Below are 21569 nucleotides of genomic sequence, written 5' to 3' on the forward strand. Positions count from 1 at the left end.
GACCCTAAACAGAGCTGATTAACCTTTGGTAAGTCGAAGCCTCCTGGCACTACACAGAATCAGGCGATGGCTGAGGGGCGTGTTACTTCAGATGCGGGAGCTACCTCGCAGACTAGCACTCATGAGGGAGCTCTGATCAGGCTTACGATCTCAGATGGCCGATTCAACACTTTAGATGAAAGATTAGACGAGATGGGCGAGCATCTTGACTACAATGAGCGTAGTAGGCTTGACACTGCTTAAGGGAGGGTGTCAAATCTGGCAGATGAAGTGGCTCAAACAGCAAAATAATTTGATCACTTGGAAAGACTCATGAAGACAGTAGCAATGAAAAATGAGGATTTGGAGGCAAGGAGCAGGCGGAATAATATCTTTATCTTCGGAATACCTGAATTTACTAATACTGGCCCCCTGGATCAGTTTGTCGAGCGACTATTGACCAACATGTTAGGCAAAGACTATCAAGCCAACCTTCGTGGTTGAGATGGTTTACCGCTTGTTTGGTTCACGCCCAAATCTGGGATGCCCACCGAGGTCACTCATTGCTCGATTGTTAAACTTCAAAAACCGAGACACTGCTCTACGTCTGGATAGAGAAAAAGGCCCATTGAACTGGCAGGGATCTGCCATCTCCTTGTTTCCGGACTTTACTGCAATGTTCCAGGAGGCGCGCCACAAGTATACTGGCGTCAAGGCTACACTCCACAACTTGGGACTTCGTTATGGCATGAAATACCCATTGTGTCTTAGAGTGGAGGTGAATAGTAAACTGCATCTGTTTGACAATCCAACTGATGTGGACTTTTTGTCGACAATATTCCGAAGAACAATCCTCATAGCGGTGTGACTCCTTGGTAATGCCACCACCAGACATCCATTCTAGTGCCAGCGTGGATCTCTTTTCTACTGGTTGATGTCCTAGAGTTTGGCATGCTTATACTGATTCATTGCAGGAACTGGTGACACACATACATTGAACCTTTACAAATGACTGTATTTTTTGCTCATTCAGAAAGTGTTTTCCTGATAGATAGAAGTGTTTTATTCTTTATCCTTTCCTACAAGGTATGGGGACCCGACGTGGAGCTGCCAACTCCCATGTGGTATACACATATATGTCAATTTGTTACCACCCAATGGTTAGAGGGATTGTCTTTTGAAATTCTGGTGTGGTTGGGTTTTACATGGCGAAGGTCTGCCAGGTATGGGAGGGGGAGGCGGGTATGAGATATATGAGGATTTTTTCGTTTGTTTGAAGTTCCTGATTCACTGTTCTAAGTTTGGACCATATCACTCACTTTACATACATTCATTTTTGCTATTACTACTCAATGTCACTACACACTAATGTCCACCCATTCTCAGACATCACCCTTATGACCTGGAACATAGGGGTCTGAATGATTTGTGCAAGGGTAAACAAGTGCTCCAGTTTCTACAACGCCACAATGTCGATACTGTTTGTTTACGAGAGACTCAACTGTCCCCCAGTCTATCACCCACATTTGCATCTGTATGTGGGACGCATCGCTTCTTTTCTAGTTACAGGACTTAAAGAAGGGGAGTGTCTATCTTTATACATAAACAATTGCCATTCCAGCTATCCACTGACATGGAGGGCGGGTATCTTTTAGTAGCTGGCCACTTGCTGGGTTATAGTGTACTATTGGTAAATATTTATGTGCCAAATACTGACAGTCCAGAATTCTTCCAAAACCTACAGGTGCAGATTGATCTAATCAATGCAGATCCTATTCGTATGGAAGGCGATTGTAACATGCTGCTAAACCCAGCATTAGATAACGAGTACGTCTCGATCAGTAAACCCCACTCTTGTTGCATTCCGCAAGAACTCTGACGTGCACACACCGATTGATGCTTAGCACCAACAGTACCCTCACCAATCTGCGTTTACATTTCACTCGACACAACATAATACTTGGACAAGTTTAGACTAATGGCTTCTTACGACCACACTCACACCCTGCACTAACTCCATCACACACCTCCCCTGTACATTGTCAGACCACTCCCCTGTAGTATTGAAGCTGTGCATTCCTAGAATGGGCGGTGTTGAAAGACAGTGGCGATTTCCAAACATGGCCTTCTAGGATGACCTCTTTTGAGCGGAATGATTGAATATTTGAATTAAATAAGGAAACTGTCACCTCCTGGGCCACCCTGTGGGAAACCTTTAAGGCATACATGTGAGGAACTTGTATCTCCAAACACGCAGGGATACTGAGGAATCTGCGTAGTGCCCTATCCCGAATAGAGGCAGAGTTAGCAGCGCTACATCCAGGCGTGCAACTAGAGCCAAATTTCGGAGGGGGCTGAAAATGATTTTGGGGGAAGCTAATTCTTCCAGCCATAGGCAGAGTGGCTCTAAGAAGGGGTGAAAACACAACAAAAGCCTCATTAACAAGTAAATGATCTTTGAAAGACCTGCAAAGTACTCGGGTGCGGCTGCAATTAGAGGGTCGCCAGCCCACGAAGCTGTCTCAGCCCGGGCTGACACAAACAATGGGTGGGGCTGAAGCCCGGTGAGCCCAATCGGTGTTGCGCAACTGGCTAGATCAGTCCCAGACACTACACCATACTCCGAATTATTTACAGAGCCGGGCAGCCTTACTAGCTGACTTTAAGGAGTCAGCAGAAAGAGAAGCTCATTATCTTGGGAAATATGCTTAGGCCTGAAGTTATGGAGAAGGGGAGAGAATTTCCATTGACATGGTGCGATACTTCTGCCAGATATTAGGGGATATATATCCATAGTGATAAGGACCAAATTTTACACCGTAACTATGGCCCAGCAGTGGATAAGTTGACCACTTGGGTCGAACGATGGCTCCGGCTCCCTCTTTCCATGGCGGGACGCATAGCTATCATTAAAATGGTGGTATTTCCCCAATTTCTGTACCACTTTCATAATATTCCTATTCCATTAACAAATGCATTTTTTGCAACAGTTTGCACTATTTTAACATAACTTATCTATAGGGGTAAGCAGCCGTGGATTGGGTTGGATACTCTAGTTCTCCCGTACGAACGTGGTGGCTTCGGAGTCCCCAATATACATCTCTACTATTTGGTAGCACAGTGCAGCTTTGCCCCACATTGGCATCATCCAGATGTCCAAATGCTAAACCTGAGATAGCACTTAACTGATACAACACCATTGGCAGTATTATTACTGACTGGATTACCGCGAGACCCACACGATATTCAGACAGTGCCCACAACTAGCTGGGCCTGGAAGAGACTGATCCGGATGACGGGTGGTCACTTAGTGTACTCCCCCGAGATTCCCCTAGCTGCCAACCCCTGGTTGCCAATTTCACAAGAAACATTGGTCCAGCGCACCCTTTCGAGATATTCATTGCATACATTTGGAGATCTCTTCCCTAATGGGTATATATTCTCCTGCACAGAAGATGCAGGCTTTCAAGACGCCCCCCTCCAAATGGATCACTATGTCCCGCAGCGTCTTCAGGGAGCACCTAGAGCTCAGGTTCCAACCTATATGCTAGAGCCGGATGAATTCCCACCTCGGACACAGATTATCACGGATTCAGACAGGAACTATTTAATTTTGAAACTATACTGTGCCAGCTTATCTCTGTTACCTACCCGTGACTCTAAACTGAGGGCTGCCTGGGAAAAAGACCTAAGATACTCCTTTCCCGATCAAAAATGGTATGCATACTGTGTGCAAACACGTTTAATATCTTTCAATCATCGTCATAAGCTACTACATTATAAAACATTTTATGGCTTGCAGATGTTACTCCGGACAAACTATCTCACATGTTCCCAAATGCCAAACCCCTTTGGCAGACTTTGCCCACATGACGTGGACCTGTAATAAGATTGCATCGTATTGGCGAGACATTTTCACTACACTTGCGTGTGACACAATTTTCTATTGAGCCCTTGCCCCGTTAGCTATATTGGGCGATGTCCAGGATAGACCTAAATCATTGCGCTGCTTTGTATCCATTGTCCTATTCCTTGGCAAAAGAGAAATTCCTATACACTGGGGAAACAAACACTCACCAACCACGGAAATGTGGATCAAAAGTCTAATATACTGCAAAACAAACAGTGAGCTCTACCCAGCCCTACAGCCACCCTCCTCCAGACCCCAAGATATTTGGCAACCATTGAGGGACTACCTTCTCACATTAGCCCCTTCTGACAACACACAATCAATATGAATTTTCTCTGATCCGTGAATGCACCGTTTTGCGAGAATTATGTGACATTGCAGAAGGAACATCTCCGTTTACCTGTCAGACTTATTCATACCAATTTACCTATTTATCTGTGCTGCTGTCTGTACAGTATGGTTTTACCCATATTAATTTTTCAGACGCCTGCACTATGTGTTTGAATAATTGCAAATTGCTTTATATTTGTGACGACCTGATATGTTTGTATGGTACTACAGAAAAAAAACAGAGAAGAAAACCTCTTTAAATTCGAAGCTACTCCCCCCCCCCCCCCCATGTAACATGCCAGACAAAAGGAGGCCAACAGTCCACGTACTAAGACAAAGATCAAGGAAGCTTCTGCACTGCTATGGAGAACGGTAGACCTCGAACCCCACTCTCCACAAGTGTGTGTATCAGACAAATCAGGGGCCTGAACCAGTAGCCATGGCCTAAAAATAGGAGTGAAAAACACAGAGAGGGATACTTCCCGGAGCTGAGAAGGAACTCCCCTTCACCTGCGAGGGCTATCACTCTGCAGAGAAAGTGCTGGTCTAGAAAAACGTAGAGAGGAAGTCCAATCCAGGCTCAGGAAGAAGACAGAATTCAGGAGGCCCCCCGTCCCTAAATAGTAGGACGTCCCTAAATATTAGGATCCTGAACAGGGAGTCTTGAAAGGACAGCAAAGCCCTCAAAGTAAATAAACTCACAGTCTATTACTGTACACCAATTGCGACATATAAGCATCACAATAAAAGCAATCAACTTAACTTTCCAATGATAGCATATATAGGAGTTCAGCCTTCGAATTTAGGAAGTGTAGGAGAACAAGGGTACCCCGAAATGCGAACCTGGGGTTATAATGTGTTTGAAGAGTACAATGGTTCAGGGTTGGCCTCACTAGGTCCACAGTAAAAAATCCCAGGGGGGGGGGTGGGTTGGAATGTACAGTCAATTTAGACTAGACAATTAATCATATTGGGAGCAAGATTGTAGGGAAACATATATGATTTATTTTCCATTGGTTTACATTGGTATTTCAAAGTATTATCAGGTGCTCACATAAGTGACAAAGTGCGTATTGTGACAGAGTGAGGGTGAACTAAAAAACATAACATCACAATGACAACAGAAAAGGAACTCCAAATGAGTATGCACAATGGAAGGGGTTCCTGTTGTGAGGGTCTCCGGCGTTTCGATCTTTTAGTTAATTAAGATCATCTTCAGGACATATAGTGAGCAATCTGAAAAGTAGGAGGGGAAGAGAAAGGTGAACCTTAGTCAATTAAGCGGTGTCGTTCAACCTCATGCCTGGAAATGGGGATTCAAGTGGCGACACGATGGTTCTGCTTCCAGTCAGGTAGCGTGAGTTCTCTGAGCGTATAGTAAATTAGAGGTTCAATAAATGACGTTATGGTGTTGTTTCCAGTCAGGCAGCGGGAGTTCTTATGAGCGTATATCGAATGTACTAAAGGCGTTCAAATTTAGGAAGGCTTTGCAAGGGTGGCATGTGCATTGATAACAGATTCCCTCTTCACCTGCTTCCAAGGGAAACCAATGAAGCTGTTGCTTGAAGACTCAAGGGGCACAGAAGCAGGAGCGTGAACCGCAAAGGAGTAACTCATAAGATGCCCAGCCATAGTAGCCCCTTCACAGACGTTCAGTAAGTTCCGGATGGCATGCTAAACTGATTAAAGTACACATAGTACAGAATATTTCTAATAAATGTAAATGTCCACATCCTCCATAGTCACATAGAAATCTAATTAGAGTAAAGAGACTGAGAAGATCCTTTCTCCATGCCCAGAAGCAGGATCCGATGAAGAGGAGGAGAAGAAATAATCTCCTGGCTCCCAGGAGGCACTTCAGATAACATAGCCACAAAATGGAGAAGTTCTTCTGAAACAAATCAAAATAAGAAGGGAGAAAGAGACATCCAAACCCAAACTTTAGCTGCTTTGGAGAAAGATCCTGCTGTAGAAAATGCAGAGAGTTCCAAAAATTGTTTACTGAAGCTTCAACTGTGACCACGCTGATTTGAGGGGTGCAATCAGAGTCTCTGAAAAGTCAAAGGATAAGAATCCAAACAGCACCCATACAAATGCTTTATAAAAATGAGTTAAAGACTGAAATCATAGAAACCAATCAGACACGGGGACTACACACCATGCCAGTAGTAGGGACTGCATCTAATTAGTTACCTCGTCTCATGGTGCCTAGAGCTACTGGGGCAAGAGGATCAGTACTGGAACAGGAATGCCCTATACAAGGACCAGGCTACTGCAAAGAGAGGCCTAATTAAAAGGGTCTTCCAGGTAGTGCTGGTAACTCCAAGAATAACTTGGGGATGGACCAGGTTTGGTGTCACGATTTGTGGCCTGCTGTGCCACTCAGAGTAACATAAACCAGGGAAGACGACAGAACCTCACACCGCCTGGCCTTGGTCCTTACATCACACAGGGCGGAGCTCGACTGAATAGGTGAAAATAGAATAGTGACTATCGAAAAATCTTTAGCTCAATCTATAAGGGATGTGCCAATGCCAATGAAGGAGTCACTGGGAAGGAAGAGAGAAGTATGCTAGAGATAAAGACCACAGCAGCCACTAGTCATATCTAGGCCAGTCCTCATCAAGTCTAAAGGCAAAATAACTATTTTTCACATGCAGACAGAGAATCATATGCTGTCGTAACTTTCGATAACTCCAGAATCTGTGAGGAAGCACAGTGCTTAGGAAATCTAGCTTCAGCTTGAAAGGTATTTGTCAGGTCAAGCTCCTAAACATTCCTGGATTGAGAGGTTGTGACCAGGGGTAGCCATCAGGAAGGATCAGACATGCCACCCACCAGATAAGGATTCACTCTCACAGGAGTCAATAAACTAGCCCCAAAATCACCCAATAAGGAGACAAGGGAACACCACAGAACAGTGACATGATGGATGAACAAGAGAGGGAGCCCAACCGAAAGTCCTGCCAGAACAACTGCAAGTTAATTTCACAGACTGGGCCACAGACCAAGCAACTGAGCACAAGAAGTAAATCAAAACTTCGACATTGGGGGAATCAGGCAAAGAGCTTGTTGTAGAAGGTGTCAACCAATGTAAGTCAAAGGGCGGCCATAGCACTGCAGAGGGTGGAAGAAGTTTTGATGCAAAATACAAACCGCCTTGCAGGACACCTTTCTATATAAGAACAGAGGGTGGCTACAAAATCATAGATAGATGTCACAGCTGTGTCGGGGGGAATTCCCAGAACAAAGGGTATGAACAGAAGAAGTTGGGCCATGGAATAATACCAGGAAGCATTGACCTGGTAGACCTAAATATGGTCAACTAAGCACCTACGACTTGTGCACAGGAACTGAAACATGTGCTCCAGGTCATAACTAACTAAAACATGAGAGTACTTATCACAAGTGGATCTGAAGGTGCAAACAAAGAAGGAACAGAACACTGAACTGATATTCCAAAATCAAAGGGAGCTATGGAAATGGAGCACCAGGCACAGGCTCCCATAAGATCTGAGGCAGAGTAAAGGTAAAGTTAGGTTCCCTCGCCTAGCTCCTCAGATACAGCCCAAGGTGTAAAAGCAACAGAGTGATGGGAAACATCAAACATTAAGGGAAGGGTTTCTGGGTCCCATAAATATGACAGTCAATAGTAGTCAACGTTTAAAAAAACAAAAAACAGGGGTAGTCATGTAACATCAGGAAGAAGCTCACGTGCCTAGTTTGCAATCAAAAAAGCCCCTCCATATGCCCAATGAAAAAGGGAAATCTCTTGCTAAAAAAGCTAGCATTATCTTAAAACAGGCTCCGTATTGCACGGAACGAGTGGCACACAAACTGCAGAGTAATCCCTCCAAAGCCTCTCCATACAGTGGGAATCTTCGGGAAAGGGGTGGAACCCAATGGAGGAAGAACTGCCTGATACAAACAGGGGACATTCTGTAAGGATGTGAGAGAAAACTTGCTGAACTCTTCAGCACAAGTGGTTTGGGAGTCCAAAAGACCATTGGCAAGGCAAAAAAAATCAAACTGGAGACAATCATAACACTAACTGAAGTACTGATCAAATATTCCAAAAGATTCTGAGTGACTCTGCAATGGATGAAGCCAGTACATAACCCAAAGAGCACCTGAAGTGGTCCCAGTGGGCACCAAGTAGAAAGCCAAGCTGTTGACCCTGAAGGACACACCAGGCAAAATTGGAGGCAGGCGCCACAATGAGAAAACCAGCTACAGAGCACAAGGACACTTCCATGGAAGCTGCTAGCAACTTCTAGGGGGTACCTGGATGAAGCCAGGCACCCTGCACCTACAGGAAGCTTAGGATGGGCAAAGAGAATGGCAGGGCCACAGTAAGATAATAAAAACACAACAACCTGGTTATTAGTAAGCTTCAATAATTAAATAGCGTTTATAGGACACCGGACGCTGAGTGCGAGCCAGTTGAACTTTTTCAGTGTGGGGGTGGTGAACAGCCATGACTTCCCTCCCGGGTTAGCTTGGTGGGACATTCTGCTCTAAAATTAATAATTAGGGTGACTTAACCCAGCCATCAATTGATGGTGGAGTTCGTGATGGAAAGCTGATCTTGTACAAGGATGAATTAAATTTGTTCGTAGAGACGCTGGCAATGATTTTTGCTTGAGCGTCGTATTATCCCTATCTGGGCATCTCAAGTCACACCAGACTTCTGAAGGACATGAGGTTTATCTACAAGGTGTCTGGGTGCCGTAGAGGGGGCATAGGGTGCACTGCAAGACAGTTTGGATCTCAGAAATAAAACATCTATGTACACCCAAGGAGCGCAGCTAAGAGTGGTGCAGTCGGTGCAATGTACTGTGACCCGAAGTGGGAAGGGGGCCCAACTACAATAGCCCCTTGAGCCCTGACAGGGCACCTAAATAACCATGCTGGAGTTGGGAAGCTGAGCGAGCATTAAAGAGGTCTTCACATTTATTTTTTATCTTGTAACATTTGCTTTACGTTCAAAGTCAGAGGTCAAATGTCAGTCTAGTCTTCTAACAGATTGCTGCTTATTCTTTTTACTATGGAGACTGTTGTTTACTTTCGCTTACTGCAAAGTGTGTGAATTTTGTAAAGTGAACTCTGAAAATCTTGTTGGTAGGAGGAAAGACTTTAGGATTTCGTTTTCTTCTAACACACAACACAATTGAAATACCCATCATTGAACTGTATAAATATTACAAAATAAATTAACAGGAAAGTACAAATTAACCGCTTTTTTTCTAATTCCAAATTGTGATGGAAGAGGATCAAGACACAAATATTCCTTGAAAGACATTATAGTTTGTGCGCTATATAGTTTTACCAGTAAAAGTGTATGCCTGTGCAAATGCTGTCTGCAAATGACAGTGGCTACCACACCAGGTTTTAGTGATATATTTGTGACAGTGTGCTCCTAAATGGAACAAAAGCTATTCTACACCCTTTTTTTGTTTGAAACTGTTTTTCAATTGTCTTTATCTCATACATTGTAGTCAGGTTTATGGCAATAACATTACAGGGTATTATGGATAACATGAATTACATACATGCGGTTTGAGCAGTGTGTTACCGCATGTCACATAATACGATAATGCAGTGTGGCACGTACATACTAGTTATCGTTGGTGACCAGCAGCAGGGGTTACTTTTACACCTTACTTTAGCCACAGATTTAAACGGTTTTACTGTAAGGTAACATATTGTAACATACATTTTGTTCCTGGCTATCAGATAATAGGATGCATTTTACATTCTGTTTAACAAACAGCATTAATATTTAAGCAGTTAGTCTTAGCTCTCTTGTAACATGCGCAGTATACAGGTGCATGCAGATCATGGTGACAGTTCCCAGTGATAGCGTATTCTCCTAGAAAAGCACTTGAGGTACTTTCTGTAATGCTATTTGAGACAGAGGGTAGGGCTCTGTGCTCATGAGGGATACACCATGTGCACTCTCTTCTGGTTGAGTGCAACTACCATCATCTCACCAGGCTGTAGAGGAGTGACAGTGGTGGCAGATATATTGTTTCTAGTGGAAAGGCAGTCCTTTTTACTTGTCCCTTTCGGGAAGAGTTGTCTACTGACCTCCCCTGCTTTATAAACTGGTCAGTCAGTCTCCTGCAAATGTGTCCTTCACTCATCCCTGTGCGAAGTGGATGTTGGGTAGGTGTAACATTCAGCATTAATGGAAGATGCATGTATGCAATATGTGGCTGTAGCCACCGTGGGTTACCTTTTGCGTTTGCTGCACTTCAGTGGTACCCAATAAGGAGGGAGAAGATGCGGATCGCAGAACTGTCCTCAGGACATTTCAGGAATAATAAGGAAATGAGGCAGCGAACCCTTTGAAGCTAGGGCAGAGCTTCCAATACTGTGGGTTGAGACCTAATTAATTTTTTGTGGGTTTGGAAAGTCTGAGCATTAAATAAAGATGCTTTTAAATTCTGTGTTTATCTTGTCACATTTGGGATGCTTCAAAGGCAGAGGTTAAATGTCAGGATATGATTTTTGGCATACTGCTATTCATTGTTTTAGCATGGGGTTTGGTGATTACTTTTCCTTATCTGACTGCAAAGTGAAAGGAGTGTTGAAAGTGAAGTAGGTGACAATCACGCTGGAGTACAGGGAGTGTGAAAAGAAAGACTGTAGGTTGTTCTTTTGGCAACACACAAAAACATGTAAATACCTGTAAATAAAAAATATACATTCAGCAGTTAGGAAAGAAAAAATGTAACACTTTCTCTGCAATTCTGAAGTGGACTCGAAACAGAGATTTTAATAGGATCAAAACAAAGCAAGACACTTTACTTGGTGATGCACAAGTGATGAATATTCACAGAAACCAGATTTACTCACATTTGTGCTATATAGTTTTATCAGTACAATTGTAGGTCTGTGCAAACTTTGTGGCCATTTCAATGGAAAATGTGAAGTCTCTAAATGAGAATATAAAATCACCCTGCCACGTGTCCATTAAAGGTAGGCGGGTCGCAAAAGTCTGGTCATGGTTGTAAACGTTTGCGAATTACTAAGCTAGGGAGTTTCCCTCTGGCCTTTCCTACCCTATTGTTTCCTGAACAGGTTACCCACAGGGCTGGGCGCACTGGGCGCTGACCTATGGAGAGGGCGCTGATCTAAGGGGAGCGGGGGGGTGCTGTTTTTATCAATAACTTTTGATTGGAGAGATGAGGGTCACTTTTGCCTGGTAGTAGTGAGAGAATCTGAGCAGGCGGTCAAAAAGGATTGTCGCACCAGGCGCCACCAATGCTAAAGCCGGCCCTGGTTACCCCCACTGGTTAGCAGTAGTTGTCAGGGACAGCATACCCTTCTTTTGTGCCCTTGTAGGTTTCTGCTGTGATGAGACAAAAGGAAAATACTCATAAGTGGAGGTGGGGGCCATGAAGGAGCCAGGACAGCACGAGCCGAAGATGTCCGCTGCAGTATCAGGGAAGGACCAGCACCATTCTGTAAGATGAGGCCCGGGATACCCCAAAGTGTCTCAGCACTGTGACCTGACCGTGTACTCCTGTGGAAGGAGGTTATTTTGGAACTTAAATCTGCCTGAGATCCGAAGCTACAAAGAAGCCACAAGTTAGTGCAAATATTCTGACTGCAATCGCGGTCTCGAGAAGAAAAAAAAACAGAGTGCTGGAATTGGATTGAAAGAGAAGCCAGAATCAATGACTAAGTACTCACATGACAACCAGTAATGGCCACCAAGCTTGTTTGGCTGGTGGGTTTGTGTGTGGGCCAGAGAAAAATCCTGAATCACAAGATTCACAAAGTTGCGAACACTGAAACTCCACACCTGCATTGGACTGGTCCTGCCTGCGCTCACCTATGACATCATGTCACCACCTCAAATGCCAGACGTGCATTACCCCCTGCCTCCTCAACTCTGTGAAGTGAGTGCCGCTCACCACACGAACTGCACTGCACACTGATACGCCGCAAACAGACACTGCCTGCCATAAAAAATTAAACATAACAGAAAATAAAGGCACTATGCATCATGGGAAGAACCTAGTAGTAGGGAAATGCAGAATGAGAAGGTAACTGTCTATATGGAGTCTCTACCAGGTTGGTAGACACCACTAGACTTTCCTCATTTCACACACCACCTTGGGAGAAATCAAGAGTTTGAATAAAGTAAAAATAATTCTTCTCGAAAGACTAAACATTAGCTGAACATGGATTTGTTGATCTGTGAAGGATGTTGTGTTGACCTATGAATCTGTAACCCCCTAAGAAAGCCTTCACTACTCGACTTTGCTACCCTGAGGGTCAAGTGCTAAAAGGGAGTACTTAGTGCTCAGTTTTGAGTCTATATTGAAGTCCTGGAAACCACTAGTCAGGGCTCGGATTGATACAAACTGAGACCAGTAATTCTTGGAACTCCTAAAAAAGTTCCCACACAGCCCAATTGGGGTGCAGTGGTATTTCACACCACTTGACCCTTGGTACCACTGCACCGGCTACATTGATAGCTGCAGCTCTGCGTAGCAGAGTGTCTCAGCCACAATTTCTTATTTATTGAACTTCCAAATCTTGACCCCTCCCCTGAGCCAGCTCTCTGAGGCTCGCGGCTACTGTCGCCTCTGCCTCTTTTGCCAGCTGTCTGCCCAGTTGAAAAAAAAACACGAGCCAACTCATGTCTCCCCACTCCTTCTCTCACGGACCTTTGCTTGGAGGCCTCAGGGGTTCAGATGCTGGGACATTCAGCCCATTGGTCACCTCCTCTCAGCCTCCTCACTCTAGGCTTAGTTTAAAAGCATGGAAGCCAAGGAATACACTTCTAGGCCATCATTACAAGCACTGGAAGACTGTCTCCATGCCTTTAACAGAAAAATTTAAGTACCAAGATGCTCGCCAGTATCAAAAAGGTAGTATGTAATGAAATACCTAAAATGCAAACCATATACCTATAATGCAAGACAGAGGGCAGAGAAAAGCATTCTGTTCGTGAGGTTTGATCTGTAATGCATTTGCAATTTGGGTAATCGCAAAAAATTGTGATTACCTATATTTTCAAATGGAAATGGGTTCATGCATCAGAAAAGGGCCTTTTCCATTTGCAAATGGTCCGATTCTGCGAATTGGCCCGTTTGCGACCGATAAAAAGCTTGATGCATGTGGCCCAAAATGTTTTCTGCTTGCGAATGGGCCATGGGCGGGCCACGGGGCTACATTGGGAGGGTCTGGTCCACCCTCTATAACCGGACCTGCAAGGAGGACGGGACTGGCCAGCTGAAGAAAACACGAGGAAACCTTTACATTTCCAGCTCTGTGAAGAACAGAGGGTTACTTTGTGAAAGACCACCTTCTCCACCAAATAGGGGGATTAGCATGGATAAAGCATGTCGTGGGAGTCGAAAACACATATACTCTTCAATCCCACACCATTTCTTACTCTTATCATAGCATTAGCACCAAAGCATTCTCACTTTAACCTCAAAATTTCAGCTTTTAAAGGCACCATACAACCACACCTATCCTTTGTTTTAAAATCGACCCTTTTGAGCACTTTTTTAGTTCTCCTACCTATTAGTACGTTAAGTTACAATTGGTAAACCCCCTTTTAAATGTTTTCATCTTGCTTCTTTGTGGAAGTATTGGTTTTATCCAGTGCTTTTTAATTTTTTCCAGTGCTTTTTAATTTTATCCTCTTAAATAACCGAACTTCTCATCGGATAAGGAGAGTACCGGTACAGACAGGGACCAGCAACTGCTTAGGCACTGTTGTGCACAACAACATTATATAAACTATTGTGGTTGGTGCCATGATAATTTACTGTCCCCGACCCCCAAACTAAGACTGAACCTTGCATCTTCTGAGTGGGTAACATTGTACAGAGCCTCCAACATAATTATTCCAGTGCTTTGTGAACCAACCTATTCGAAACGCTTTTAATTGGCTGGTTAGGTACCGCGGTGCTCAGATCAATCACAATGCTGCATTGCAGCGTTGCAATTGGCCTAGGGGAGCCTGTTTGCTTCTTCCTTCTGGGTTAAAGCAACAACAAAGGAGAGACAGCGGCTGGTCAGTGGTTTTACTTTTTTATATTTTGACCCCGCCCACCCGCTGTTGCCTCCCATCCGCCACTGTGCCTGAGTCTGCTTCTGCGTTTGGCCTCAACTGTCCTTCTGCTTGTCAGAACTTAACTAGGCTCACTTTAGCTCACTAGAGGACCTCACCAGGGCCCGACTAAGACACAGCTCCAGAACTTCCAATCAAACCTGCGGAGGAGACAAAAAGATTAAGAATGGCATTTGCTTGTGGTAAACTGCAGAAAATTAGTCCTTGGGCTATTCATTGGCGCAGCAAATGCATTTTCACTAAGGACCAGAGCTAGTAAAGTAACACACTTTTTTAGTTGCAGTAATGTTATCAGCAGGAAGGTACAGACTCTAATTATGCCAATAAGAGCAATAGAAGCTACACGCTGTTTTTGTTCTGTAATGTGCTTGATTTTACACTAATCTTCCTGTATGAGGTCGCCTTCATCTTACCAACAAACATCTTACCAATGTGATAGTAAGTATTCATTGGGATGTTGGCATTAATTTAATTCAGGAATTCTGTGACTCTCAACTACTAGCACCATTATGGGGTAGTCCAATTGCTTTCTTATTGTTCAGTTGACACAGGAAACCCCATTGAGGCCAGATATTGACTTTGTGTGTGTCTAAACATAGGGAGTCTACCATACTTATTGTCCGGTAGAATTGCTGGGATGATTCTTTATTGTCCACTTCTCATCTGAAATTCGTACAATGCATACAAGATTTACAGCAATTAAAGCTTGAAAATAGTTCAAAATCAAGCTCACCCTGTATGATCATGCCTGTTAATGCTTACGCAATCCCTTGTATAAGTTAGCATTCGCTACACCAATTGCTTTTCTGTCGTCCATTTTGTATGATGATCAAAACTAATTCCTTCTTATTCCAAGAAATGCTTCTTGCTAAGTTTCGTTTCTACAATAATGAGCAGTTAGTGCCAGTGCATAGCTCTCACCCTAAATAAAGGCCTTCTCCTACTTGTCTGGTAGTCGTATCGCAGTACTAGGTGCAGCGGCCTTGGACTGTGCTGAGTTGCGGCAAGATAAACTTTTTTTTCTGAATTTTACAGTTGTGTTGTATGAGCCTGGAAAATTCCACTGTCGGCATGTTCTTAATCAGCCATCAAATATACATAATGTATCACTATGCTTGCAGACCTTTTGTTCCCTCTGTACTACTTTCAGAGACTGTGCAGACGGGGCTCCACTCTGAGTGTATATGAATAAACAGTTTTTGGTTTATATTCTCCACTGACTCTCCGACTCTTCATTTGTATGGAAGGCTGAGAGGTGGTCTATAGTGACCAGGGTGGCCCCAAGCAGGTCACTTCCTTCAGTCCCTTGCCCTGCCCATATTCTAGCCCCAAACTCCACCTAGCCCATGGCTCCATTTGGTGAGTACCTGCACTTATTGTTTTACAATTAAAGCACTGGTTTTATCTGTTTTTTTCTACTGAAGTCGCCCAGTCTTGAGCCCAAATTAAAGCTTAGCATCTGCCCTCAATGAATAGTAGGCTCATAAAACCTAAGGCTGGGCCTCACTAAAAAATGTGTTAACTTGGGTCTGATGAAGAGCTACAACAGTCCATGCTCTATAACATCTTTTGGTCAGTAGTTTTAACACAGCATGAGGACACATCTTGTGTGTGCTTTTTACCAGCTTACCAAATGATGTGACCCATCGGTTCATAAGCAATCTGTCGCAATACAAATGGTAATCTCTGCAGTATAATCTGAACCTTGTAAAGTTCCGCCTTACCTCGACTGGAAGAACATCGATAAACAAGCAGATGAACCAGCGGGAAACTACTAGTGTCCACATGACCCCATGACGCTCCATCAGCTCGGCCACTGCTGGTATCTTCATCTTCACAAGCTGCCCCAAAACCTCCTGGTCCGTTTTCAGGCCCATCATATCCGGGCTGTAGTAATCTGTGAAAAAAATACACAAGCTTTGAAAAGCGCCTCACCGGAGATATGTTCTGGGCAAAATGTATCGGCAAATCATGTACAAACATAAATCGTACAATAATCACACCCATGGGCATAGGAACTGTAAGGATGTGGGGGATTTATGACATCCCCCCTAGATTTTGTAGGTGGAGGAATACAGGAGACATGGTTGGGAGGATGAGGGAGAAAAATGACCCTGAAACTTAAATAGAGACAGCGATGCAGTTTCTGTTTAAACATCATTCGTTTTTCAGTGCATTAAAAGCCTGGAGACTGAAAACCCAAGAGGGCCGGCCAAACTGTCATGAGCACTTGGCAGTGCCCACCACTCCCCCTCCTCCCTGGTGCGGCAGCATCAGGATGGGAGACCACACCCCTCCCAAGGCTCGCAGCCTGTGGGGCTAACAATAAAATGATAATAAAAATGTTTCATTATCATTTGATTTTCGTCCTTTGCCGGCTTTCAGTCATAAAGGAGGAGTCGCCCCTGCTGTCTCGTGCTCTCTTCAGCCCTGCTTGCAAGGTGTCAATTAAAGACTTGGTGGGGACAGATGAACAGGGATGAATGGCTACATTAGCATATCTCTCCCCATTGACAAATATACTGCAGTAGTACCTTGTCACACTCTTAACTACTACAAAGAGAGGTTATGCAAGTTTCCTTTAAAATGTAAATGAGCAAGACAGTTCTATTGTATTATTATATTGGCATTACTATAGTGCTTTCCTAACCCTTGTTATTCCCAAGAAGCTGTAACATAAATATTTATGACAGAATATAAATATATATATATATTTTTTTTTTTTCTTAGCGCCTTGAAACCATTCATAACATAAGACACTACTTAAACAGAACCTTTAATGAAATGTTATATTCAGTCATCAGGTTCTATTAATGATTTTATTTAGTGACCTAGCCATCCATGTTCATCCCCTCTTCTCATCTCAGGTAATTGTTGCATTTAACACAGTGTAATGTGGGTACTGTAGGTCCTATAACACTGTAAAGTACATGTCACATTTTCCTTCTACAGAAGCTGAATTCAGGGTGATTGGTAAACATATGGGCCTTTTAATAGCAGGAAACACTGGGTTTGCACCTCTGAAGGTTGGTACCCCTCATTTCAAACCAAAATAGACCAAACATAGACCACAAATCACTCACACACTTCTATTTAGCCATACATTAGAATCAGTCTAGAGCAACCCATCTTTCACTCCTTTTCATCTCAAATTCATGCATAAGAGCAGCAAAACAACATGGCTGCAGCACAACTCTGATCACTACATACAACATATATGCAACGCTTGGGCGTTAAACCGGTACCAATGAGGTGAAACATTTACCAATACAGTGCTAGGACTTGTAAAAATGGCAATACACGAAGGAATACCATCACAAAAAAGAGTCACGTTATACAGCTCAATTAGCTTTTTACTGCTGCATAATTTAGTCAATGCTGTCACATTATTTGGTCCTCCCTGATCTATGGGAAAGACATTGTTCAGAGAGTAAAGCTCAGTTGGTTAATATGGAGGTGGCGAGCCAACAAATGAACAGTACGAGCCGAGTCAGAACCGAGTCAAAGGTTAGTCTTGGCTCTTAGAACCCATGCACGAGCTGAGCCCTGAAAATCATTGCCATGAAAATCATGCACCAAACATCACTTAAAATATCAATCAATCAATCAAAGGCAATTTGCAAAGCACTCGTCTGAGGTGTTCCAGCGCATATAAGCAGAGACTGAACAACAAGACTAGACACATATCTACAATTGATTATAGAGCCAAGTTTTTATATCTTTCCTGAAGCAGTGCCCAGACACAGCCACACAAAGTTTAAAAGGCTAGGTGTTCCAGAGCCTAGCCATCAGTACCGAGAAAGACCTGTCACTCCAGTAAACTATGGCAAACCTCGGAATGCGCGTGAGTCAAAGATGATTGGATCTCAGGGATCTCTCCTGTTGGTACCAGCTGAGTCTGTTTCTCGGGTATTGAGTGGCTCTGAACGCCAATGTCAGGTGTTTGAACTCAACCCTCTTGGCAACAGAAAGCTAATGAAGCTGCCTCAGGTGAGGTGAGATGTGCTGTCAGAAGGAGACCCGCCGAACCAGCCTGGCCGCCGCATTCTGTATAATTGGAAGTCTACAGATCAGGAAAGTAGGAAGACCCAAATATAGACTATGATAAATTCTCTTGAAAATTAGAAAACCTGTATTTCTTTAACATTAATATGTTACATTATAGCACTGAGAAGTATTTATGAAAACTTTTTAAACATGAAATTAGACCCATTCCTGTCCTGACATTTGCCATGTGAATCCTTAATGCAGCCCACATTCTTATAATAGAGCAACATTATAATCTATTAAATGATCAAATAGGTACTCTGAACTCATGTATTTGAAGGTGCTTTCATAAACAATAGTGAAGAAAAAGGAAGATAAGTAAAAAAATTATATTGTCCGCATACGATCACACAATTGCTTTACGCAGGGATGCTATGACTAATCCAGGTTTTCTGATTTTACTTTGTACAAATCAGGCACTAAATTGGTATTTATTTGTCTTTCCCTTTTACCTCAAATGTTAATGCTTTTTTTGTTTTTTCTGTGCATGAGGGTAGAGTGGAGGTGGCAGGCAGAAGCCACATGAAAGCTCAGCTTGTTGTGGGCTCGAGGTTCCAACAGAACTCTGATTTGAGCCAGCGCCAGGCTTCAGGCTCGAGCCTGCTTGAGCTTTCAGTGGCTCACCCACGTCTAGGTTAATATGATTACTTCAGATAACTATATGTATAACCAGTTGGTGCACTTGGGACTAGTGACTTGTCTGTTATTAGACCTAAGAGGTCCCTGCCTGGGACTGAAAGAACTGTGAATATGTTGGGGAATTTCAAAATAAATGACAGGCTGCATACAGTATAACTTAAGCTAGGCTGCCAGAAAATGTGCAAAAAGATTAAAGGGGAAGTTTTATAACTTTTTTCACCAGGTTTGTGTCACACAAAAAAGGATGCAAACACAGTACAAAGTGTTGTTTTGGAAGTTTCTTTTAAAGACACATCCTGATTTGCATTGATAGGTTACCTAGCATAAAACAAAGTAGAGCTAAGCACTACTTTGCAGCAAGGGTACGTTCCATGGGTTGCACATGGTGTTGTAATGGCTTTCTTTTCATGTAATTACATATGTCTATGTACTTCAGTCTGATGATGCCTGGTGTTCTGGAATGTCAGGACTAAGCCAGCTGTGGAATGTTAGTGGGCAGTGAGATCATTATCTTACTGACAGTTGGGTGGATGAGTTGTTTATACCTACTACTAGAAATAAACTCAAGCCTCCACTACTTCAAGCTTCAGCGTCCTTCTTCACCTCAAGGAATCATCCTTTCAACACTGGCGACGAGGATGGGAACTCAACTCAACTCCAACTCTCATCTTCTCTCTGGCGAAACCTACAAACATTCATCTGTTCGTTTCAAGAGGACTTTGATATCAAGTAAGAACGCTCCTTATTTCAAATTACGCTACTAAGGCTTACATTATCAATCCTGCCTCTGCTCTGCATTGCGCGACTCTAAAAAAAACTCCACTAAACTTTATTAACACCTAATGTCTCTACATTCGAGAGATAACCAGATAGCGGTGGTAGTTTCTCTCCCACGAAAGTAAGGGTGTTTAAATAGCATATTTCTGCACATTAACTTTGGCATTAACTTTGGCATTTGGGCGAAATCAATCAACTTACGTTAGCCCTCGCGCTGCTACACGCGCTCTTGTCGTTATCAGCATAAAGTTGCCATGACATCTCGAAGTTCGATATGCCTCTCGTCACTATCTGGAACGCATGGTGACTGGAATGAGGCATGAAACGCGTAGCACGCAACTTTCTCTACTTCTCTTGGATTGGTTGCTGATGAAGCTGAATCCTGATTGGCTGCTAGATGGATTAACAAAATCCTATTCGCTGAAACGCAAGGAGGCCGTTGCTTAGCAATCATCGTCACGAACATTTCACGTAGTGTTTTTTCAAAGGAGAGTCAACGCTGAATGTTCTTAACTTTATTCCTGAACGCACATAACGCGGACATACTCACGAACTCTTAGCGTGTCATTTGTCTTTATTTTTAACGGCGCTGACACGCACAGCTTAACCTTGTCATCCATTGCTTTCATTCTGGCGTGTCAATGGTCCTTATTTTAACAGCGCTGACACGCACAGCCTAACGCCGTCATCCACAGCCTTCAGCTCAACGTCTGGTGTGTCATCTATTCATAGTTTAACAGCTGCGCTGACACACACAGCACCTTCTTCTTAACTTTTAACGTGTCAATTGTCTTTACTTAACAGCGCTGACACACACAGCCTAACGCCGTCATCCACAGTCTTCATCTTAATGTTTGGTGTGTCATCTGTCTATAGTTTAACGGCGCTGATACGCACAGCTCTTTGCTACAAGTACACTTGGTTATTGGAGAAGTTTTCCATGATATGGCTTGTTTCGTTCAAGCTAGAAGTACTTTCTAAAATACTCAAGGGTAATTCCTTGTTTATTCATTGTACTCAATCAACACAATTTCCTTAGGTAGTTTGTGCAGTATGTCTGTTATTTAGTACTAGTTTAATTACCTCTACTGGTTTCATAAGGTTTGTTTAATTTTTGCACTTCTCTTCAACGTTTCTTTTGTAACATGCAAAACGTCACTGCAGCCCCGTTTTTTCTGCAATCTCCGGGTGACCCTCCCATTAAATGGTCCAAGTGGAAGAAGGTTTTCGAGCGCTATGCTCGTGTCTGTGGTACCTCTTTAAGTGTGAAGAGGAAGACAGCTTTATTAATGCATTGTCTTGGGTCTGAAGGTCAAGATGTCTTTGACCATTTACCTGATGTCCCTAGTAGTTCTAGTTCTGGTCTTAATGAGTATGAGCAATGTATTTATAAACTTGATGCTCATTACTTGCCAAAAGTCAGCACTATCTTAGAAAGATATCATTTTGGCAAGCGTATGCAAAAAGAGGAAGAAAACATAGAAAATTATATAACAGAACTTAGACGCTTAGCTTCCAGTTGTAAGTTTGACGCACTAACGGATGAAAGGATACGAGACCAGTTTATGCTTGGTTGCCTATCTGAGAAAGTACGTGATGAACTCTGGATGAAAGATGAACCTTCTTTGGATGAAGTTCTTGTAGTCGCTAAGAGAATAGAACATTCTCTACAATGTGTAAAGGTGATCAAGAAAGATCTTAACAAAGAGGTGTCAGTGGTTAACACACATTCGGCGTCAAGGAAAGAAACAGACAAGGGTGACTCTCACGTAAAGACACGACTTA

The 21569-nt window shown here is 43.2% G+C and overlaps 1 protein-coding gene across 1 annotated transcript in view; it reads right to left on the reverse strand.

The window, feature by feature from the left end:
• GRTP1 (growth hormone regulated TBC protein 1) overlaps positions 1–21569 on the reverse strand; it is a 691802-nt gene that overhangs the window by 132527 nt on the left and 537706 nt on the right. The window contains exon 6 of the mRNA XM_085622700.1: positions 16046–16218. Coding sequence (XP_085478826.1) covers positions 16046–16218 — 173 coding nt within the window. The remainder of the gene's footprint in view (positions 1–16045; positions 16219–21569) is intronic.

The sequence above is a fragment of the Triturus cristatus genome, chromosome 8, assembly GCF_964204655.1.
Source record: "Triturus cristatus chromosome 8, aTriCri1.1, whole genome shotgun sequence".
NCBI classification, from domain to species: Eukaryota; Metazoa; Chordata; class Amphibia; order Caudata; family Salamandridae; genus Triturus; species Triturus cristatus.